Below are 24,111 nucleotides of genomic sequence, written 5' to 3'. Positions count from 1 at the left end.
ATCGTATCGTAAGCAGGTGCTTCTGGGGAACCAGAGCAGCCCACGGAAACACCGTTCACCTTCCTGCCGCAGTGGTACCTATTTATCTACTTGCACTTTGACCTGCTTTCGAACTGCTAGGTTGGCAGGAGCAGGGACCGAGGAACGGGAGCTCACCTTGTCGCGGGGATTCGAACCGCCGACCTTCTGATCGGCAAGTCCTAGGCTCTGTGGTTTAACCCACAGTGCCACCCGCGACCCTCAGGTTGTTATATATGTATGCAAATAAATCGTTTATCTCAGGGGTCAGCAACCTTTTTCAGCTGTGGGCTGGTCCACCGTCCCTCAGACCATGTGGTGGGCTGGATTTTATTTTGGAAAAAAATTATGAACGAATTCCTTTGCCCCATGAATAACCCAGAGGTGCATTTTAAATAAAAGCACACATTCTACTCATGTAAAAACACCAGGCAGGCCCCACAAATAACCCAGAGATGCATTTTAAATAAAAGCACACATTCTACTCATGTAAAAACACACTGATTCACTGACCGTCCGCAGGCCGGACTGAGAAGGCGATTGGGCCGGATCCGGCCCCCGGGCCTTAGGTTGCCTACCCCTGGTTTATCCTAAAGACACCAATGTCTCCGCTGTCTGTCCCTTGTTCCCTGGAAACTGAACCCTGGCTAAGTACCAAAAACCCCTGGAGTCTTGCACCTCTCAGAGACTGGGATGACTCAATGCCCTCAAGAGGTATGTATCTTCCCATATGCATAAAAACGTAATGCTGTCGTCACACTGCAGTCAGCGCAGTCGCCAGTTAGGCCACGCGTGGAAACACCAACCTTCCCCTTGTAACATTAATGTTCTCCAGGTGTATTCCTCCTCATTTTACACAGGGCAAAGGGAGAATGGATTCAGGGCATCTATTTCGTGCCTGAAGATTGAGGAAAAGTCCGGTTTCGTGTTGCCCACAAGCGACGGGATCAGACAAATCGTTTCTGGAGCTGTCCACGGCAGCCTCCCCCAACATGGTGCAATGTTTTGGGCTGTGTGCAGGCAACACCTGTACAAATATGCGCTGTTCCCAGGGGAGGTGGGAATGTGCTTTGCACATGGGGTGTGCAGGCGAAACTTTGTCCAATCTAGTCTGTGTAGGTAGGACACTAAGGTTCAGTGCCGAGGGCCTTCTGGCGGTTCCCTCCCAGTGAGAAGCTAAGCTACAGGGAACCAGGCAGGGCCTTCTCGGTGGTGGCGCCCGCCCTGTGGGAACACCCTCCCTTCAGATGTCAAGGAAATAAACAACTATCTGACTTTTAGAAGACATCTGAAGGCAGCCCTGTTCAAGGAAGTTTTTAATGTGTGACATTTTAATCTATTTTTAATCTTTGCCGGAAGCTGCCCAGAGTGGCTGGGGAAACCCAGCCAGATGGGCGGGGTACAAATAATAAATTACTATTACTAGCTGGCCCTTCTGAGGAGCAGGCCAATGCAGCAACGGCCATGCGGATCCTTCCTAGCGTCTGAGGGCGGCACGGCGAGCCTCTGCGAGACGTCCGATGCCCCTGGGAGCAGACTGTCCAGCTCGGGTACGCGAGAGAGGCTGGCCCCCCACTGCCTTCTGACCCAGGGGCTCGGGCACAGACGCATAGCTGTCAACTTACAGATTTGAAAATAAGGGACCAGCAGCCTCAAGAATAAGGGATCAGCAGCCAAAATAAGGGATTTTAGTCAACCACCTGAAATACAAAGTTAAAAGGGACCAGATAATTTTGGAGAGCAGCACCGGTTTTTAGCCCTTCGTTTCCAGAGGTTGCTGCTCAAACTGATGAAACACTGCAATTAACTACAAGCAGCAACCACTTTTCACGCACAACGAAGTCCAAGCTACGAAGATGGTACCCCAGGCAGAGATGCTCAGTTCGGCGACCGCGAGGAGGATGGCGGTGGAAGGGCCCGAGGCTCCCACCAGTCCCAGGGGGAAGGGCTCCCGGGGACCGGGGCCGGTGAGAGAAGGCCGCAGGGGGGCAGGCTGGGCAGCCAAGCAACCCAGTTGGAGCCTCCCTCCTCCCTGGCTGGGAGAGGGGGAGAGGAGCTGCTTCCTTTGAAACCTGGGAAATTAAAGGGACATCATCAATAAGCGACAGCAGCGGGACACGGCGCTGGGATAAGGGACTGTCCCGCCAAATAAGGGACAGTTGACAGCTATGCACAGATGGGCGGCAGCCACTCAGCTGACCTAGAGCTCCTGCCACACCTCCTCCATCCTTTCCATCGAGCTCCCGTGAACCGTCAGGGAGTCCCGGTACAAGGCAATGTCGTCCTTGGGAATGCCCCACACTTTGAAGTGCTTGTCGTGTCGGTGGGGGATCCCGGCAGCCAGAGTTAGGAATGCCATGTAGACGTCGTCGAGGGGGAAGACCGGGAGTTCCAGGGACGCCTGATGTAGGGCGGGGATCAGGGGGCCGGGCACTATGAAGCCCCCACCGGAGGCAAAGTTGGGGTAGTATCGCTGCGAGTAGAGGGCAGTGGAGACGGCGTACTTCCCTGTCCTCATCACAGCTGAGTGGCGCTGGATGTTCCCATGGATGAAGCGGGAGGCGTTGGGGGTCTGAGCCAGGTACGCGGTCAGCGCTGGCAGGTTCACAAAGAGGTCATCGTCCCCTGGAAAACAACAGTGCTTTCATATAATAATAATAATAATAATAATAATAATAATAATAATATCTGTGGCGTCCTGCCTCATGGGAACCCACCTACATTCCGGGATCAAATCAGAAAACGGCTTCTCTTAATAATAATAATAATAATAATAATAATAATAAATTATTTATACCCCACCCATCTGGCTGAGTTTCCCCAGCCACTCTGGGCGGCTCCCAATCGAGTGTTAAAAACAATACAGCATTAAATATTAACTGGGTGACCTCAGCCATTCAAAACTTCTCAGTACAGGACTGCCTTCAGATGTCTTCTAAAAGTTAGGTAGTTGTTTATTTCCTTGACATCTGACAGGGGGGTGTGCCACAGGGCGGGCGCCACAACCGAGAAGGCCCTCCACCTGGTTCCCTGTAACCTCACTTCTCGCAGGGAGGGAACCACCAGAAGGCCCTTGGAGCTGGACCTCAGTGTCTGGGCTGAACAATAGGGGTGGAGATGCTCCTTCAGGTCTACTGGGCCTTTGAGGCCGTTTAGGGCTTTCAAGGTCAGCACCAACACTTTGAATTGTGATCGGAAACGTACTGGGAGCCAATGTAGGTCTTTCAGGACCGGTGTTAAGTGGACCCGGCGGCCACTCCCAGTCCCCAGTCTAGCTGCCGCGTTCTGGATTAGTTGCAGTTTCCAGGTCACCTTCAAAGGTAGCCCCACGTAGAGCGCATTGCAGTAGTCCAAGCGGGAGATAACTAGAGCATGCACCACTCTGGCCAGACAGTCTGCAGGCAGATAGCTGCCCTGGACACAGAACTGACCTGCACCTCCATGGACAGCGGTGAGTCCAAAATGCCTCCCAGGCTGCGCACCTGGTCCTTCAGGGGCACAGCTGCCCCATTCAGGACCAGGGAGTCCCCCACACCTGCCTGCCCCCTGTCCCCCAAAAACAGTACTTCTGTCTTGTCAGGATTCAACCTCAATCCATTAGCCGCCATCCATCCTCCAACCGCCTCCAGGCACTCACACAGGACCTTCACCGCCTTCACTGGTTCTGATTTAAAAGAGAGGTAGAGCTGGGTATCATCCGCATACTGATGAACACCCAGCCCAAACCCCCTGATGATCTCTCCCAGCGGCTGCATGTGGATGTTGAAAAACATGGGGGAGAGGACAGAACCCTGAGGCACCCCACAAGTGAGAGCCCAGGGGTCTGAACACTCATCCCCCCCCACCACTTTCTGAACACGGCCCGGGGGAAGGAGCAGAACCACTGTATGACAGTGCCCCCAGCTCCCAGCCCCTCTAGACGGAGGGGTCCCCCCCTCCACTTTTTCCACTCCCCAGTGCCATCCCGATGGTCAAATGCAGGTAACAGCAAATCTATGTGCCACGTCGTGTTTTGACATTCAAAGTAATGTTCAAGGTCCCATAAGCACATCCCACAAACACAGGGCGATATCTCGTTTTCAACGGCATGATATATCGCCAGCTAAACATGGCGTCTGGGACGCAGGTGGCGCTGTGGGTTAAAGCCTCAGCGCCTAGGACTTGCCGATCGAAAGGTCGGCGGTTCGAATCCCTGCGGCGGGGTGCGCTCCCGCTGCTCGGTCCCAGCGCCTGCCAACCTAGCAGTTCGAAAGCACCTCCGGGTGCAAGTAGATAAATAGGGACCGCTTACCAGCGGGAAGGTAAACGGCGTTTCCGTGTGCGACTCTGGTCGCCAGAGCAGCGATGTCACGCTGGCCACATGACCCGGAAGTGTCTCCGGACAGCGCTGGCCCCTGGCCTCTTGAGTGAGATGGGCGCACAACCCCAGAGTCTGTCAAGACTGGCCCGTACGGGAAGGGGTACCTTTACCTTTACCTTTACCTTTACCTTAAACATGGCGTCACACCAATATACTACAATACCTGACATAAGGGTGGAGCTATGTAGGCACTGAGGTCCAGCTCCGAGGGCCTTCTGGCGGTTGCCTCCCTGCGAGAAGCAAGGTTACAGGGAATCAGGCAGAGGGCCTTCTCGGTGGTGGCGCCCGCCCTGTGGAATGTCCTCTCATGAGATGTCAAGGAAATAAACAACTATCTGACTTTTAGAAGACATCTGAAGGCAGCCCTGATTAGGGAAGCTTTTAATGTTTGATGTTTTATCGTGTTTTTAATGTTGCTGTTGTAGTAGTAGTAATAATAATAATTTATTATTTGTACCCCGCCCATCTGGCTGGGTCTCCCCAGCCACTCTGGGTGGCTTCCAACAAAGATTAAAAATACATCAAAATGTCACACATTAAAAACTTCCCTGAACATGGCTGCCTTCAGATGTCTTCTAAATGTCAAGTAGTTGTTTATCTATCTATCTATATCTATCTATCTATCTATCTATCTATCTATCTATCTATCTAATCTATCTCTATCTATCTATCTATCTATCTATCTATCTATCTATCTATCTATCTAATCTATCTATCTATCTATCTATCTATCTATCTATCTATCTACTATCTATCTTACTTTTAAAAGACAACTGAAGGCAGCCCTGTTTAGGGAAGTTTTTAATGTTTGGTGCATTACTGTATTTTAATATTTGGTTGGAAGCCGCCCACAGTGGCTGGGGAAGCCCAGTCAGATGGGCGGGGTATAAATAATAAATTATTATATTATTATTATTATCATTTTGCTGGCTTCATGGTTTTTCCCACATTGCAGTTTTTGCATAACACACACACACACCATGATTTGCAATGATTCTTGGTCACCCACCTCTGCCCACCTTCCAGCTTGTCAACCTCCTTCCTAAATTGTGTTGCCCAGAACTGGACGCAGTATTCCAAGTTGGGTCTGACCAAGGCAGAATACAGCGGCACTATTACTTCCTTTGATCTGAACACCAAATTTCTGTCGACACAGCATTAGAATAGCATTAGCCTTTTTTGCTGCTGCGTCACACTGCTGGCTCACGTTCAGCTTGATGTCCACCAAGACCCCTAGATCCTTTTCACATGCGCTGCTAGTAAGCCGGCTGGCCCCTATCCTATCTTCGTGCATCTGCTTCTTCCTGCCTAAGAGCCGGACCTCCTTCCCGGTGCACCTTTGGCCCCCAGTAAGCCCATGACATACCGTATTTTTTGCTCTATAAGGCTCACTTTTTCCCTCCTAAAAAGTAAGGGGAAATGTGTGTGCGTCCTGTGGAGTGAATGCAGGCTGCGCAGCTATCCCAGAAGCCAGAACAGCAAGAGAGATTGCTGCTTTCACTGCGCAGCGATCCCTCTTGCTGTTCTGGCTTCTGAGATTCAGAATACAGTGGTGCCCTGCAAGACGAACGCCTCGCAAGACGGAAAACCCGCTAGACGAAAGGGTTTTCCGTTTTGGAGGCGCTTCGAAAAACGAATTTCCTATGGGCTTGCTTCGCAAGACGAAAATGTCTTGTGAGTTCCTGCGGGTTTTTTCCCCTTTTTCTCCCCTTTTTCTAAGCCGCTAAGCCGCTTATCGGCTAATCCAATAAGCCGCTAAGCCGCTAAAAGCTGCTAAGCCGCTAATAGCGCTAATCCGCTAAGCCGTCAATGGGCTTGCTTTGCAAGACGAAAAAACCGCTAGACGAAGAGAATCGCGGAACGGATTTTTTTCGTCTTGCGAGGCACCACTGTATTTTTTCCCTTGTTTTCCTCCTCCAAAAACTAGGTGCGTCTTGTGGTCTGGTGCGTCTTACAGAGCGGAAAATATGGTACCTTTGAAGATGTAAGCCACACCCGGGCAGCTGTTGTGTACCCACTGCAGGAAACATCGTTCCTTCAGGGACAGGTTGTGGTGCGACTCCATGAAATCCCACAACAGGATGTCCCCGAACTCCTCGTTCTCCTCCGTCGCCAGGTTCATGTGCTTCTGGTTGGGCGACACGGCCATCAAGAACACATGTCGGATCCGGAAGCCCCCCATCTCCCGCGGCCGCGCCCATGTGCGCCGCAGGGCCGCCCTCCTTGCGCTGGACCCCGGGTGGGACTTGATGGCCAGGAGGAGCAGCGGAGCGGCAGAGGCCTCTGGGCACCAGCTCTGTTCGCAGGTGAGCTCCCGGCACCGATATTGCTGCAGGTGTGGGAAGAGGTCATTGTAGATGCCCGGGTCGAGGCGGTAGGTGTAGGTGCCGTCGCTCAGGGTGGTGGCGTTGGACAGCGGCGGGGGCTGGAAGGTGGCGCAGCAGGCACAGGGCGAGGGCACCCACTGGGGCGCCATGCGGGCGAGCTGCCAGTGCAAGGCAGCGATGGTCAAGAAGCTCCCAAGAATCACAATACAGAGTATGTGGGTCTTTCGCATCCTGAGGCGGGGGAAACCTGTCCGGAAAAAGGAGGAGGCAGCAGCGGGTCAGCTGGGGGGACTGAGGGAGCTCTTGTCCCCCCGAAGGATCCCAGACCCCCATCCCCATTTCCCAGGGATGTCGCTGCGAGAAGCCAAGTTACAGGGAACCAGGCAGAGGGCCTTCTCGGTGGTGGCCCCTGCCCTGTGGAACACCCTCCCACCAGATGTCAAAGAGAAAAACCACCACCAGACTTTTAGATGACATCTGAAGGCAGCCCTGTTTAGGGAAGCTTTTAATGTTTAATAGGTTATTGTATTTTAATATTTTGTTGGAAGCCGCCCAGAGTGGCTGGAGAAACCCAGCCAGATGGGCGGAGTATAAATAATAAATTATTATTATTATTATTATTATTATTATTATTATTATTATTTAGAGAAGCCGGTTTCTGATTTGATCCCGGAATGTCCCTGAAGTTTAGGTGGGTTCCCACAAGGCAGGACGCAGAGATAACAGCGAGAACCTAGTAAATATACGAACTATTTGAAAAGTAATTGTAATGAACCAATTACGCTAGTAGGACTGCAAGAAGTTTTGTAAGGAGAAATATATGAAATATTGCAAGAAAGACTATGAGGAGAATTATTAGTTAATGATAATTAAGAGCGATAGAGAAGTTATTGCAAGAATATATTGCAAGAAAGACTATGAGGAGAATTATTAGTTAATGATAATTAAGAGCGATAGAGAAGTTAAGAAATGCAAAATAAGCGATAAAGAACGAAAAATCATCAGAGGTTGTTGACGGAAGACTAAAACATTGTATAAGAGAAGTTATGTTATATGATTGTTGGAAATGATATGTTACAAAAAATTATATAAAAAAAAGAATATGTATTTTTTGACTCGTTGTAAATCACCTGTCCCTTTCGCGCTCTGCCCTGCTTCGTGCGGTGCAGGGTTGAACTGCGGGACTCCCTGCCTCAGTATGCCGACCCGGGTGGCTTCAAAAGAGATTTGGGCGAATTCGCGATGCTTTTCTGGAACGCCAATTTCTGGAAATCGCAGGAAGGGAGGGTTCCTTAAATAGAGGCTGCGGTGGACTCGGGCCAGTTATTCCTGCTATTATCGTTATTATATATTTATTTATTTATACCCTGAATTCACCCCCTGACGGGAGGGAGGCTTACAGACACAAACAGGAACAGGCTAAAAATATGGGGGTAAATCTGTCATGAAAAGACAGTTAAACATTGATAGAATTAAAACCAGTGCTCCCCCCCCCCCTTTTTCTTTTAAAAGAAATGTTTAGGGGGACTCTCATTTATTTCTACTCATATTGAAATACTGCCCCTCAGTGAATAGAATAGAATTTTATTATTACGGTCACAGACCAGTTCCGGCTCACTTACAATATCAGGAAAATCGTGAAACACAACAGGAATGCATTGAATTGCAGTTGGGTATAACAGAGACAATTCAGATATAGCGGCAGTTAAAAGAATATATTCAATCTTGATCACTAAAATATAACCTGAAATTGTCATTTAAAACCTTAATCGTTTAGTACAGCTTGTTCCCTAAGTTTTACGGCAGTCGCACAGAATTTGGCCACCCTGAGCATGATCTCTAGATCCTTGTCCTCTACCAGGAGTTTTAGACATTGAAGTTCAGACCCATTTGGAGATTTTTGTACAATAGGAGTGATAAATACTGAGCGTATATCCCCGTAGAAACGGCACCCCTCAATGAGGCCAAACTTAGATTCGAAAAATGTTTAGGGGTATGCGTTCCCTCAGGGAAAAAAGCACCGATTAATACTATATTCGTACATAAATTCTGTTTAAAACATACCGATAATTACAGTAAAAAGCAGACCACCCTCTTCTCACAGGGGCCAAAAAGATGCCTGCAGTCAGGATTCGAACACAAGACCGCTCTCCCCTCCTGCCGTTTCCAGCAACTCGCATTCGGAAGCATCCTGGCCAGTAGCCGTCAATAGCCCTCTCCCCCTCGATGGATTTGTCCAGTCCTCTTTCAAAGCCATCTAAGTTCGTGGCCCTCATGTGGCAAGGAGTTCTGCAGTTTAATTATGCGCCGAGGAGCCGAGGTTTTGCAAGGGGGGCTCACCTTTGACTCTGTCTTATTTACCTGGGGAACCCCTCGCCATGCAGAGTTCAAAAGCAGAGCGGACCTCTCCTTCATGTTTTATCAGAGGCCGGGTGGCCTCCCATCAGGGATTCTCCAGCTGCGATCCCCACATTGCAGGGGTCAGGCTGGATGACCCCCAGGGGTCCCTTGCAAGCCTACAATTCTGTGAAAGTTGGAGCTTACCGGCCTAATTGTGTTTTCGAGGAGAGGCCTTCAGGAGGAAGCAGATGTTCTCTTCGCTGCCGTCCGTTTTTGACTGAAAGGATGTCATGGGAGGGAGAACGATTATTCAGAACAGTTTTATCTCATTGCGAGAAAGAAAGTAAATCTCAAAGAAGCAGGAAGTCTCAGCGCCTGCGGTTGGACCAGTCTAACGACAGAGGATATTACGTTCTACACACAGCAAAGCAAGGTCCCGTTTCTTCTGTGCAATTTAGGCGCCTTGGACAAACGCCACCTGGAATCCTGTGTCTCGTTCTGGGCACCCCAGTTTAAGAAGGAGATGGACATGTTTAGCCTGGAGAAGAGGAGGTTAAGGGGTGATATGATAGCCATGTTCAAATATATAAAAGGATGTCACATAGAGGAGGGAGAAAGGTTGTTTTCTGCTGCTCCAGAGAAGCGGACACGGAGCAATGGATCCAAACTACAAGAAAGAAGATTCCACCTAAACATTAGGAAGAACTTCCTGACAGTAAGAGCTGTTTGACAGTGGAATTTGCTGCCCAGGAGTGTGGTGGAGTCTCCTTCTTTGGAGGTCTTTAAGCAGAGGCTTGACAACCATATGTCAGGAGTGCTCTGATGGTGTTTCCTGCTTGGCAGGGGGTTGGACTCGATGGCCCTTGTGGTCTCTTCCAACTCTAGGATTCTATGACAAGCTGGAGGTTCGACCGAGATGATAAAAGGGTCTGGAAACCAAGCCCTATGAGGAACGGTCGAAGGAGCTGGGTTTATTTCGCCTCGACAAGAGGAGAGTGAGGTGCAGATATGATATCCGAAAAGCTTTCCTGTGGAAGAGGGAGTGAACCCGAACCAACGGATTCAAATCGCAAGAAAGGAAATTCTGCCTGAACATCAGGAAGAACTTTCTGGTGGCAAGAGCTGTTTCCTGGGAGTAGAAGGAAGCAGTGGTGCGTCCGCTCTTAAAGAAAACATCCCTAGATCCTTTAAAGGTAAAGCGACCCCTGACCATTAGGTCCAGTCGTGGATGACTCTGGGGTTGTGGCGCTCATCTCGCTTTACTGGCCGAGGGAGCCGGCGTACAGCTTCCGGGTCATGTGGCCAGAAGGACTAAGCCGCTTCTGGCGAACCACAGCAGCGCACGGAAATGCCGTTTACCTTCCCGCTGGAGTGGTACCTATTTATCTACTTGCACTGGCATGTTTTTGAACTGCTAGGTTGGCAGGAGCAGGGACCGAGCGATGGGAGCTCACCCCGTCGTGGGGATTCGAACCGCCGACCTTCCGATCGGCAAGCCCTAGGCTCTGTGGTTTAACCCACAGCACCACCCACATCCCTTAGATCTATCCAATTACCGCCCGGTTTCGAATCTTCCGTACCTGGGTAAGGTAATTGAGAGAGCAGGTGCCAAACAGCTAGGTAGGTTTCCAGATGAAACATCGTCTCAGTCTGGACCCATTCCAGTCCGGCTTTTGCCCTGGTTACAGGACCGAGACGGCTTTGGTCACCCTAACAGATGATCTCTGTAAACAGCTGGATCGAGGCAGGTTGGGACTGCTGATTCTTTTAGATCTGCCAGCAGACTTCGACACGGTCGATTTGAGCCAACGCCTTGTTGACGTGAGGATTCAGGGCACAGTCCAACAACGGCTGCGATCCTTTATCTCTGGTCGGGGACAGAGTGTGGCGCTAGGGAGGGAGTTGTTGCTGCGGCACTCCTTGGGCCCAATCCTTTCCCCGATGCTTTTTAATATCTTTATATGCCCCCTTGGCCCAGATTGTCCGGAGCTTTGGGCTGGGTTATCATCAATATGCCGATGACACCCAACTCTATCTGTTGATTGACGGCCGCCCTGACTCGGCCCTGGACACACTGACCAGGTGCTTGGAAGCTGTGGCTGGATGGCTGCGTGGGAACCTGTTGAAATTAAATCCTTCGAAGACAGGGGTCCTCTGACTGGGTCGGGACGACATGGGGTTGGGGGGCCAACTCCTGTCTCATGCGGGGGGTCAATTAGGGCCAGCGCCTTCTGTCAAGAGCTTGGGTGCAACCTTCAACGCCTCCCTTTCTAAGGAGGTGCAGGCACGGCAGGCACTTTTCCATCTCTGCCGTGCTAAGCAGTTGGTCCCTTACCTTTCCCGCCCTGATCTGGCCACAGTGATCCACGCGACGGTCACCTCCAGGCTTGACTACTGTAACTCGCTCTATGCGGGGCTGCCCTTGAAGCTGACCCAGAAACTCCAGCGGGTGCAGAATGCCGTGGCGAGGCTCCTTACAGGCTCCTTGCCGTGGGATCACATTCACCCAGTGCTATACCAGCTGCACTGGCTCCCGGTGGAGTACAGGGTCAGGTTGAAGGTGCTGGTTTTGACCTTTAAAGCCCTATGCGGCCTATGACCCATGTCCCTATGGGACCGCCTCTCCTGGTATGCCCCACGGAGGACCTTAAGGTCCACAAATGACAACATTCTGGAGGTCCCAAGTCGCAAGGAGGTTAGGCTGGCCTCAACCAGAGCCAGGGCCTTTTCAGTACTGGCCCCGACTTGGTGGAACGCTCTGTCCCAAGAGACTAGAGCCCTGCGGGACTTGACATCTTTCCGCAGGGCCTGCAAGATGGAGCTGTTCCGCCAGGCCTTTGGTTTGGACTCAGTCTGGCCCTTATTTTCCCCTCCCATTATGGTTTTGACTTTTAAAATGAGGCTAAATTGCATTTTAACCTGTATTTTAAATTGGGGTTTTGCTTTTCTGTCGTCCCCGCCCCCCCCCCCCATTATGTTTCCACTGTAATTTTACTGGTGTTAGCCACCCTGAGCCCGGCATTGGCCGGGGAGGGCGGGGTATAAATAAAATTTATTATTATTATTATTATTAGCTGGGATTCATGCATTGCAGAAGGGGTTGGGACGGATGACCCTCAGGGGTCCCTTTCAGCTCTGCCATTTTAGGATTCTACTCACAGTGAGTCGAAGGGGTGAGCCTGGCTGCCGTCCTCCTCCTCCTTTTCTTCTTCCTCCTCCTCCTCCTCCTCCTCCTCCTCCGTCTTGACGCCCCCCTTGTAGAAGAAGACTGCAAAGACAGCAGGGAGGAAGGTGGGGAGAAGAAAACAAGGATGAGTTGCCTCGGCTGCCCATTCCTGGGTTTGGCGCCACCTCCTGTTGGCCTCCTCGCTTTCTGCCCTACCAGTCCCAGCGGAGCGGGTCCACCAGGCTTGCCCGCATCTGCTTGCAGGCACCAAACCTTCCTGGAAAGCACAGCAGAAGCAGCACCTAATCCTTTTGCAAATACGGACCCTTCTTAGCCTTATCTCTTTGCTAAAATCAGCTCAATGGGATTCTGGAAAGGGTCCAAGCAAGCGAGCTGTAATACGATAATATGATTTGCAATTCTCTCCCTTGCCTGGAAATGGCCGCGGGATGGAGAACGAACGGTGCTTGCTTAATGGACCCTTAATAGCTGGGAGAGAGAGAGGAAGTCGCTGGATCAGGCCAGAGCAGTGCCTCAAGGATCCCCATCATTGTTCATTGTGGGTCGGAGAAAAGTCACCGAATTGTGGAGCTGGAAAGGGACCCAGCGGTCATCTAGCCCAACCCAGCTGCAATGCAGAAATCTTTTGCTCCACGTGGGTCTCGAACCCGCGAACTTAAGATTGAGAGTCTCATGCTCTACCGACTGAAAGGAAAGCAAGGCAGGCCTTTATGTTCCCCTCCCTGTTTTACAATGTTATAGGAAAATCCTTGGGCTCACTTGGATTACCAAACAAAGACACCATCCAGGAACAGAGGGAATAAAAACAGCAGCCAGTAGGCCTGGTCTTTATTCAAACGACTGTTGCAACAGAACTCACACCCAGCACATGGGAGAAGCAGGAAACAAAGCCCAGAACAAAGGGTGGCTCCCACTTTTATCAGTTTTACAAAGGTACCCACGACACCTCTGAAATTACATCATGCATGCATCACAAATTGGGAGGTTCTGGTGACAGAAACCTGAGCATCGGGGCTTGACCCCACCCTTCCCTTGACCTCCGATTCCCACCCATCAAGTAAGACAAAATAAATATTTACAAGTTCCTGGTTTCCCTAACATAAATTCCTGCAACAACGCAAACCGCCCCAAATGTCACAGCTACATCGTGAGACGGGCTGCGCACGCAAAAGAAATCATGCTCAAGAGTTCACAAGCCTGTCACTCAGAGCAATTTGAGCAATACCTTCTATTTGCTTTTCCCTCCGGGAGCAGCCTATGGAAAAGGAGAAGACTTTGATGTCACAGTTTAATTGACGCAGACTGGCCCCTGTTCCAAGTCCAGAATTTGCATTCGCTTTTCTCCGAGTGATTTGCAAGTTGTAAAGTTTAGGTTTCCTCAATAACTATCTCAGTGTTCAGCCCGGAGCTAAATATTATAAACTCAAATAAAGGGCCTATTTGTTCAAGGGGTGTTTCCTAATTTTTGAAGCGTTAAGGACCGGTTATCTGTGGAGTGTGCGCTGTCAGGTATTATTCGTATTTTTTAAATATTAAGAGTGTGACTTCCAGTTTAGCTCTGCAAGGACAGATCATGTTCCAACACTAACTAAACCTAGGAATTATGGGTGCCTGAGACCCACAAATTTTGGAACCCAAAACTCATAGAACCACAGAATTGTACAGTTGGAAGGGACCCCCTGGGTCATCTAGTTCAACCCCCTGCAATAATACACAGAATGAACTCAGGCTTGCTAGAGAGGTTAAAAGCAACAAAAAAGGCTTTTATGGGTATGTTCATAGCAAAAGGAAGAAGAAAGAAACAGTGGGGTCACTCAGAGGACAGATGGTGAAATGCAAACAGGGGACACAGAAAGGGCTGAACTCCTCAATGCCTTCTTTGCCTCAGTCTTTTTCGATAAAGAAAACAATGCCCGACCTGAAGAATCTGGAGCAAATGATTCAGCAGAGGAAACACAGCCCAGAATAACTAAGGAGATAGTACAAGAATACTTGGCTAGTTTAGATGTATTCAAGTCTCCAGGGCCAGATGAACTGCATCCAAGAGTATTAAAAGAACTGGCAGATGTGATCTCAGAACCACTGGCAGTCATCTTTGAGAATTCCTGGAGAACAGGCGAAGTCCCGGCAGACTGGAGGAGGGCAAATGTTGTCCCTATTTTCAAAAAGGGGAAAAGAGAGGACCCAAATAATTACCGCCCAGTCAGTCTGACATCAATACCAGGGAAGATTCTGGAGCAGATCATTAAGCAAACAGTTTGTGAGCACCTAGAAAGGAATGCTGTGATCACCAATAGTCAGCATGGATTTCTGAAAAATAAGTCATGTCAGACTAACCTGATCTCGTTTTTTGACAGAATTACAAGCCTGGTAGATGAAGGGAATGCAGTGGATGTAGCCTACCTTGATTTCAGCAAGGCATTTGACAAGGTGCCCCATAATATTCTTGTAAAGAAGCTGGTAAAATGCGGTCTTGACTATGCTACCACTCAGTGGATTTGTAACTGGCTGTCTGACCGAACCCAAAGGGTGCTCATCAATGGTTCCTCTTCATGCTGGAGAAGAGTGACTAGTGGGGTGCCACAGGGTTCTGTCTTGGGCCCGGTCTTATTCAGCATCTTTATCAACGACTTGGATGATGGACTCAAGGGCATCCTGATCAAATTTGCAGATGACACCAAACTGGGAGGGGTGGCTAACACCCCAGAGGACAGGATCACACTTCAAAACGACCTTGACAGATTAGAGAACTGGGCCAAAACAAACAAGATGAATTTTAACAGGGAGAAATGTAAAGTATTGCACTTGGGCAAAAAAAAGGAGAGGCACAAATACAAGATGGGTGACACCTGGCTTGAGAGCAGTACATGTGAAAAGGATCTAGGAGTCTTGGTTGACCACAAACTTGACATGAGCCAACAGTGTGACGCGGCAGCTCAAAAAGCCAATGCAATTCTGGGCTGCATCAATAGGAGTATAGCATCTAGATCAAGGGAAGTAATAGTGCCACTGTATTCTGCTCTGGTCAGACCTCACCTGGAGTACTGTGTCCAGTTCTGGGCACCACAGTTCAAGAAGGACACGGACAAACTGGAACGTGTCCAGAGGAGGGCAACCAAAATGGTCCAAGGCCTGGAAACGATGCCTTATGAGGAACGGCTAAGGGAGCTGGGCATGTTTAGCCTGGAGAAGAGGAGGTTAAGGGGTGATATGGTAGCCATGTTCAAATATATAAAAGGATGTCACATAGAGGAGGGAGAAAGGTTGTTTTCTGCTGCTCCAGAGAAGCGGACACGGAGCAATGGATCCAAACTACAAGAAAGAAGATTCCACCTAAACATTAGGAAGAACTTCCTGACTGTAAGAGCTGTTCGACAGTGGAATTTGCTGCCAAGGGGTGTGGTGGAGTCTCCTTCTTTGGAGGTCTTTAAGCAGAGGCTTGACAACCATATGTCAGGAGTGCTCTGATGGTGTTTCCTGCTTGGCAGGGGGTTGGACTCGATGGCCCTTGTGGTCTCTTCCAACTCTATGATTCTATGATTCTATGAATAATATTATAATTTATTATTTATACCCCACCCATCTGGCTGAGCTTCCCCAGCCATTCTGGGCGGCTTCCAACATAATAAGCAGTAATGCATCAAACATTAAAAGCTTTCCTAAAGGGGGCTGCCTTCAGATGTCTTCTAAAAGTCTGGTAGTTGTTCTTCTCTTTGACATCTGGTGGGAGGGAGTTCCACAGGGCGGGTGCCACCACCGAGAAGGTCCTCTGCCTGGTTCCCTGTAACTTGGCTTCTTGCACAGAGGGAACCGCCAGAAGGCCCTTGGAGCTGGACCTCAGTGTCCGGGCAGAACGATGGGGGTGGAGACGTTCCTTCAGGTATACTGGACCGAGGCTGTTTAGGGCTTTAAAGATCAGCACCAACACTTGAATAGTGCTCAGAAATGTCCTGGGAGCCGATGTAGGTCTTTCAGGACCGGTGTTATGTGGTCTCGGCGGCCGCTCCCAGTCCCCAGTCTGGCTGCCACATTCTGGATTAGTTGTAGTTTCCGGGTCACCTTCAAAGGTAGCCCCACGTAGAGCGCATTGCAGTAGTCCAAGCGGGAGATAAGCAGAGCATGCACCACTCTGGCTAGACATTCTGCAGGCAGATAGGGTCTCATCCTGCGTACCAGATGGAGCTGGCAGGCAGCTGCCCTGGACACAGAATTGACCTGCGCCTCCATGGACAGCGGTGAGTCCAGAATGACTCCCAGGCTGCGCACCTGCAGGAATCGAGGGTAAGAATCTCTGGCAGGTGGCCACCCAGGCTCTGCTGAAGAACCCCCGACAACAGAGAACCCACATGCTCTTGAGGAAATCCATTCATAGCAAAATAAGACAGCGTACGACCAGAAGCCCAACAAACTAAAAGGAGGATCGAGAAAAGCTGGAGGGGAAATATTTAATGTTGGGAAAGCCGACATCAAACAGTCTATAATACAAGATCCCAAATGCCGTATGGACATCACAGCATTTTAAAAAAAATAAAATCTGGATTTTCCCTTACCTGAGAACATCTGATAAGCAAAATAAACTCTCTTTACAACTACAGCCTCTGCTGCCATCGAAATGTTTTCTTTCGTGGGTGGGATCGATTCGGATGGTCCGCCCCCGCCACTTAATGGATCCAAATGGTTTCCAGAGAGTGGTAGGGGATGTTTTATCCCATGTTGATGGCCTTTCAGCTGATTCCCTGGTGGCCCGCTGGAATGCGGAGTTAACCAGGGCTATCGACTGTCTGGCTCCGAAGCGCCCTCTCCGATTGCATGGAGCCCGGACAGCCCCGTGGTTTTCCACGGATCTGAGGGCAATGAAACAATCGCTGAGACGGCTAGAGCGCTGGTGGCGGATAATTCATTCCGAATTTGACCGGACACAGGTTAGAGCTCAACGTCGAGCCTACCAAGTGGCGGTAGCAACGGCGAAGAATACTTTCTTCACCGCCTCTATTGCATCTGCAGAAAACAGCAGCAGGAGACTCTTTCAGGTGGCTCACAATTTAGCGGAACCACCTGTAACATCGGCGCCCAGTACGGGCCATATGTTCTCCTGCAATGATTTTGCAATTTTTTTTGCAGATAAAATCGCTCAGATTCGGGAAGAAGTAGACTCCACCGTGGGAGCAGGGCCGGGGCGGGAGAGTGCTAGAGTCCTGTCTGGTCAAGTTGTGTGGGATCAATTCCAATTTGTTACCTCCGAGGATGTGGACAGGCTGCTTGGACGAGTGAAGCCAACCACCTGTCTCCTGGATCCTTGTCCATCCTGGCTTATAAAAGCTAGCCGGGAAGGACTGGGCGATGGGCTTCGTGGGGTGGTGAATGCTTCCCTCCGTGAGGGAGCCTTCCCAGACCCGCTGAAAGAGGCGGTCATTAAACCGCTACTTAAAAAAAACATCTTTAGACCCGGCCAGAATGGCCAACTATCGCCCAGTCTCAAATCTTCCATTCTTGGGCAAGGTGATTGAGTGAATGGTTGCTGAACAACTCCAGGCATGCCTGGAAGAAGCGGACCATTTGAATCCCTTCCAGTCGGGATTCAGGCCTCATCATGGGACTGAAACTGCCTTGGTCACACTGGTTGATGATCTCCGGCGGGCTAGGGACAAAGGTGAGAGCTGTTTCCTAGTTCTGCTGGATCTCTCAGTGGCCTTTGACACCATCAACCATAACATCCTTCTGGACCGTCTAGAGGGGCTGGGAGCTGGGGGCACTGTCATACAGTGGTTCCGCTCCTTCCTCCTGGGCCGTGTCCAGAAAGTGGTGGTGGGGGATGAGTGTTCAGACCCCTGGGCTCTCACTTGTGGTGTGCCTCAGGGTTCTGTCCTCTCCCCCATGCTTTTTAATATCTACATGCAGCCGTTGGGAGAGATCATCAGGGGGTTTGGGCTGGGTGTCCATCAATATGCGGATGATACCCAGCGCTACCTCTCTTTTAAATCAGAACCAGTGAAGGCGGTGAAGGTCCTGTGTGAGTGCCTGGAGGCGGTTGGAGGATGGATGGCAGCTAATGGATTGAGGTTGAATCCTGACAAGACAGAAGTACTGTTTTTGGGGGACAGGAGGCAGGCAGGTGTGGGGGACTCCCTGGTCCTGAATGGGGCAACTGTGCCCCTGAAACACCAGGTGCGCAGCTTGGGAGTCATTTTGGACTCACTGCTGTCCATGGAGGTGCAGGTCAGTTCTGTGTCCAGGGCAGCTGTTTACCAGCTCCATCTGGTACGCAGGCTGAGACCTTATCTTGCCCATGGACTGCCTCATCAGAGTGGTGCATGCTCTATTTATCTCCCACTTGGACTACTGCAATGCCCTCTATGTGGGGCTACCTTTGAAGGTGACCCGGAAACTACAACTAATCCAGAATGCGGCAGCTGGACTGGTGACTGGGAGCGGCTGCCAAGACCACATAACACTGGTCTTGAAAGACCTACATTGGCTCCCAGTATGTTTCTGAGCACAATTCAAAGTGTTGGTGCTGACCTTGAAAGCCCTAAATGGCCTCAGTCCAGTGTACCTGAAGCAGTGTGTCCACCCCCATCGTTCAGCCTGAACACTGAGGTCCAGCTCCGAGGGCCTTCTGGCAGTTCCCTCCCTGCAGGAAGTGAGGTTACGGGGAACCAGGCAGAGGGCCCTCTCGGTGGTGGCACCTGCCCTGCAGAACGCCCACCCACCAGATGTCAAAGAGAAGAACAACTACCAAACTTTTAGAAGACACCTGAAGGCAGCCCTGTTCAGGGAAGCTTTTAATGTTTATTAGACTATTTTATTTTAATATTCTGTTGGAAGCCGCCCAGAGTGGCTGGGGAAACCCAGCCAGATGGGCGGGGTATAAATAATAAATTTTTCTTCTAAAAAAGTTATGAGTAGTGACATTTTCGGAATCGCCCTCTCTTACCCCAGGGGCTCCTTCCAGTTGCTCTCTGCCAGAGTGCAACCTAGCCGCTTTATTTATTTAAAAACGCCACCCATATATTGTTGAAACATGTGCCGCAATTCCTGCACTGCAGGGGGCTGGGCTGGATGACCTTTGGGGGTCCCCCCCACAACGCTCCTCCACTTCTGTACGATTCCGTAACGACGAAAAGCACGAGCTAAAACCAGTAAGGCAGAATTATAAAAACCACCCCGAAACGGATAAAAAGGGCAAGGAAACAGACCTCTGGAGGATTCAAAAACGTGAAGGAGGGTCTTACGGATCAAGGGAGCCTGGTTTCAAAGGAACATCTCTGCAGGACTTGCCAGCTCCAAGAGATGGCTGGTGTTTGTTGTGCAAGCAGCGGAGGGAGTAGCAACCAGAGAACAGCAACCGGTTTGTATAATCTGCAGGGTGTGGCACCACAACAAGAGTATCCTAGACAAAACCTAACGTTGGGTCAGAGCACTGAGCGTTCATCTAGGCCAGCAGTTCCCACACTGACTGGCAGAGGCTCTGCAGGGCTTCAGGCCCGATTCCTACCCGGATTTTGAACCTGGGACCGTCTCACGGTTCACATGAAATCCTGATCAAATTTGCAGATGACACCAAACTGGGAGGGGTGGCTAACACCCCAGAGGACAGGATCACACTTCAAAACGACCTTGACAGATTAGAGAACTGGGCCAAAACAAACAAGATGAATTTTAACAGGGAGAAATGTAAAGTATTGCACTTGGGCAAAAAAAATGAGAGGCACAAATACAAGATGGGTGACACCTGGCTTGAGAGCAGTACATGTGAAAAGGATCTAGGAGTCTTGGTTGACCACAAACTTGACATGAGCCAACAGTGTGACGCGGCAGCTCAAAAAGCCAATGCAATTCTGGGCTGCATCAATAGGAGTATAGCATCTAGATCAAGGGAAGTAATAGTGCCACTGTATTCTGCTCTGGTCAGACCTCACCTGGAGTACTGTGTCCAGTTCTGGGCACCACAGTTCAAGAAGGACACGGACAAACTGGAACGTGTCCAGAGGAGGGCAACCAAAATGGTCAAAGGCCTGGAAACGATGCCTTATGAGGAACAGCTAAGGGAGCTGGGCATGTTTAGCCTGGAGAAGAGGAGGTTAAGGGGTGATATGATAGCCATGTTCAAATATATAAAAGGATGTCACATAGAGGAGGGAGAAAGGTTGTTTTCTGCTGCTCCAGAGAAGCGGACACGGAGCAATGGTTCCAAACTACAAGAAAGAAGATTCCACCTAAACATTAGGAAGAACCTCCTGACAGTAAGAGCTGTTTGACAGTGGAATTTGCTGCCCAGGAGTGTGGTGGAGTCTCCTTCTTTGGAGGTCTTTAAGCAGAGGCTTGACAACCATATGTCAGGAGTGCTCTGATGGTGTTTCCTGCTTGGCAGGGGGTTGGACTCGATGGCCCTTGTGGTCTCTTCCAACTCTACGATTCTATGATTCTATGAAAGGCTGGTCTGAATTATCTTTTCTATATATATATAAATTATTTTTATTCATTTTGCAATACAAAAATATAAAAACACATAACACAATTTTTCACAGATACATTTTTTGGACTTCCCTCAGCTCTTCTGCAAATTCTCCGTTTTAATCCTTCTTCCGCATTCCTTAATCTAATATTGCCTTTTATTAAAAACCTTCTCCCTCTTATTCCCTTTTTTACAATATTTCTGATATTATTTTCACAGAGCCTCTTGCAAACCTACAAACATTAATTGTTCATCACAAATGCTTTTCAAATAGTCTACAAATTTACTCCAGTCTTCAGTGAATCTGTGGTCTCGTAGGCCTCGGATCCTTCCTGTTAATTTATCAAGTTCTGCGTATTCCATTAACTTCATTCTCCATTCTTCCATCGACGGTAATTCTTCTTGCTTCCATTTTTGGGCTAGAAGTATTCTTGCCGCTGTTACTACGTATAAAAAAAGCTTATAATCTTTTCTGTTTATTTCATTTCCTACCATTCCTAACCAAAATGCCTCTGGTTTCTTAACAAATGTATATTTCAACATTTTTTCCAATTCATTATATATCATTTCCCAGAAGCCTTTCACCTTCTTACATTCTCACCACATATGATAAAAAGTCCCTTCCTTTTCTTTACATTTCCAACAGGCTGGTCTGAATTATCGAGCGTTCGGAAGGTGCTGAGCCGGACCCTTCAGTCTCAGGGCTGCCCTGCTTGGAGATTGAGGCAGGGGCCTTCTGCATGCCAAGCAGGTGTTCCGCCCAGGTGCTTAGCCCAGGTGATCTCCCAGGTCTGAAGCCTTATGGAAATTATACAGTCTTCGTCCCGATTCTAAAATTGCAAAGCGGGACGTTTATTTTTCTTTCTTCTTTATTAATTTTTTTATTGACAATTTCAACATAACAGTATATCAAAACATATCATATTCATTATTTCCCCTCCTTTTTCCCCATTCCCCATCAAACCCTCCCCCCCCCAAGACTTCCCTCAACTGCTCTCTCTGATTTCTCAGCACATGTTATTCTCTGCATATTATAAAATTATTTCAGTTCTTAAATTATCTATCTTCCGTGTTATCTATCACTAAATTTGTGTATGCTTATTCAAAAGCTGCCAAGGAGTCCAATTCATTTTGTTGTCTTTTTAAATACTTTGTAAAATGTTCCCATTCTTCTTTGAAGTCACGGTTGTCCTTATCTCACAATTTGTATGTCAGTTTAGCAAGTTTAGCGGGATGCGGGTGGCGCTGTGGGTTAAACCACAGAGCCGGGACTTCCGGGTTAGCGCCTCCGGCAATGGCGAAGGCGGAGACCCTAACAAATCACAGACGGAAGAAGTCTGTGAACCTGGGATTTGGCATCGAACGGGGAAGGTCCAAACAGGAAGTCCACCTTCCCTTTCTGTAAATAGACTGAAGCAAAGTAGTTGTTAACTAAGGTTTGGGAAAGTCTTTCGTAAAGGACTAAAATTCCACTGATTGAAACTATTAATTTTGACCAAGTGAACTTGCAGGAGAAGGTGAAAAATAAAAATCAAAGCGTCACGTCTCTGAACCTGGGAACGGCTTGCAAAAAGTCCATCGACGGTAAACAGGACAAATTTGATAGCTAGCTTTAAATGAAAGACATTGTCTTTATTGTCTGCTTCTGCGCTTAAAAAAGAAGAAAAGGTAACTGGAAACTTACTAATTTACTTTTGGAATTGTGCTGGAAAGGATTGTCACAAATGGAGACTGTTTCCCTCTAGAGGGAGTTTTGGGACATTGTTACAAGAGTGCAGCTGGGAAATTGGCCTTAAGATAAAGACTGTGAGAAACTGGTTTTGACCTTGAACATCTTAAGAATGTCGGTAAAAGAAGAAGTAGTGTCTGTACTGAATAGGACATTCTATTTGTTGGGAAAGCTGCATAAACAGATAGATGCCATGGCTACTAATACTGAGATTTTGGGAACAAAAGTGGATATCAGCATAGAAGTCGACAAGAATCCGGCACAGAAATCCTTTTTGACTGAACAAATTGATGAATTAGAGAAGGAGAAAGTTGCTGTTGTTGAGTACAAGGCAAAACAAGGGGGAACCTTAACCCTAAAGAGGCAAATGGAGGATTACAACTTGAGGCCTTATATGACTGTAATTAGGAGAAGCCAGTTTTTGAAGATGGGTGCCTGGCCTGATCTGGAAAAGGGATCAAATGAATTTTGGAATATGAATTTGAGCCAGGAGGAGATTGGAGCTTTTGGGGCCTTTGGACTTGGAAGAATTGTGAAACAAGATTTGGAATACTTCATGGGCCCTAGCTTTAACTATGGAAATCTGGCAGATCTGTCAAGAAGGAATCTAAGCATCGTTGGGTTGGAGCTCCCCCGAGATCTGCTTTTTAGCACCAAAGATTGTCAAGAAGACCGGCAAAAGGGAAGTGAAGAAGAGTTAAGAGCCTCGAATATAAGATCTCCAGGTTGATGGACGCTGGGAGGTTGATGGAACTGACGGCAGGGGCCGAGACCGGGGAGGGGGGACGGTGGAAGAAAATTGGGAATTTAAAGTGTATATATGGAGATTTCAAAAAAAAAAAAATTTTTAATGAGAGATGGAGAAATCGTGGAATGAGTTTTTGATGACCCTAGGGGAAATGTTTTAAGAGATTAAGTTTAAATTTATTAGTTTTAAGGAGAAATAAGATTAAGCAAAGTAAAAATGAATGATTAATTGGTAAAAGAAGAGAAGGTTAAATTATAGTATATAAAGATAAATTATTAAGATAAAAACAAAGGTGAAGGATTTACTGAAATATTTAATTGTACTAGAATACAAAGAGGGGAGGTGTGAGGAGGTCAAGGAAATAAGCTAAAGAAAGAAAGTTATTTAAAGGATTTGATTTGTTCCTTTTTTTTGACTGTATGCATCTTTTTTTCTTTTTTGTCTGTTCTCTTTTTTATTCTTATTTTTCTTTTTTCTCTTTGATGGGACTTGTTTTTATGTATTGTTATGCCTTTTTTGTGGTCTAATTGGGTGTTTTTTTATTATTCATGTAACCTTTAAAATTTTAATAAAATTTTATTTAAAAATAAATAAATAAACCACAGAGCCAAGGACTTGCCGATCGGAAGGTCGGTGGTTCGAATCCCCGTGACGGGGTGAGCTCCCGTTGTTCGGTCCCTGCTCCTGCCAACCTCGCAGTTCGAAAGCACGTCAAAGTGCAAGTAGATAAATAGGTACCTCTCCGGCGGGAAGGTAAACGGCATTTCCGTGCGCTGCTCTGGTTCGCCAGAAGCGGCTTAGTCCTGCTGGCCACATGACCCGGAAGCTGTACGCCGGCTCCCTGGGCCAGTAAAGCGAGATGAGCGCCGCAACCCCAGAGTCAGCCACAACTGGACCTAATGGTCAGGGGTCCCTTTATCTTTACCTTTAGCTCTGCATAGTTCATC

General features: G+C 48.6%; 1 protein-coding gene and 1 long non-coding RNA gene across 7 annotated transcripts in view; one reads left to right on the top strand and one right to left on the bottom strand.

Annotated features, from left to right (window-relative positions):
• Positions 1-24,111, top strand: part of LOC307202381 — a 50,645-nt gene that overhangs the window by 709 nt on the left and 25,825 nt on the right. The gene's annotated exons all lie outside the window — the stretch shown is intronic.
• Positions 826-12,248, bottom strand: LOC307202234 (UDP-GlcNAc:betaGal beta-1,3-N-acetylglucosaminyltransferase 7-like). Of its 6 annotated transcripts, none has more exons than XM_079952066.1 (4): positions 12,205-12,237; positions 9,250-9,322; positions 6,353-6,952; positions 826-2,643 (listed from the first exon to the last, which is right to left on the bottom strand). In XM_079952066.1, exons 3-4 carry the CDS (start codon positions 6,933-6,935, stop codon positions 2,219-2,221), a joined length of 1,008 nt encoding a protein of 335 aa, XP_079808192.1. In that variant the 5' UTR covers positions 6,936-6,952; positions 9,250-9,322; positions 12,205-12,237; the 3' UTR covers positions 826-2,218. The 6 variants fall into 6 exon arrangements, with proteins under 6 accessions (XP_079808192.1, XP_079808189.1, XP_079808193.1 ...); XM_079952063.1 differs by lacking the exons at positions 9,250-9,322; positions 12,205-12,237 and adding an exon at positions 10,626-10,785 and having other exon boundaries at positions 826-1,638; positions 2,210-2,643; XM_079952067.1 differs by lacking the exon at positions 12,205-12,237 and adding an exon at positions 10,626-10,697.

The sequence above is a fragment of the Podarcis cretensis genome (genome assembly GCF_951804945.1).
Source record: "Podarcis cretensis genome assembly, chromosome: 13".
Taxonomy (NCBI): domain Eukaryota; kingdom Metazoa; phylum Chordata; class Lepidosauria; order Squamata; family Lacertidae; genus Podarcis; species Podarcis cretensis.
The sequence above is the reverse complement of the archived record's forward strand: the minus strand, read 5'-3'. Positions and strand labels throughout refer to the sequence as shown.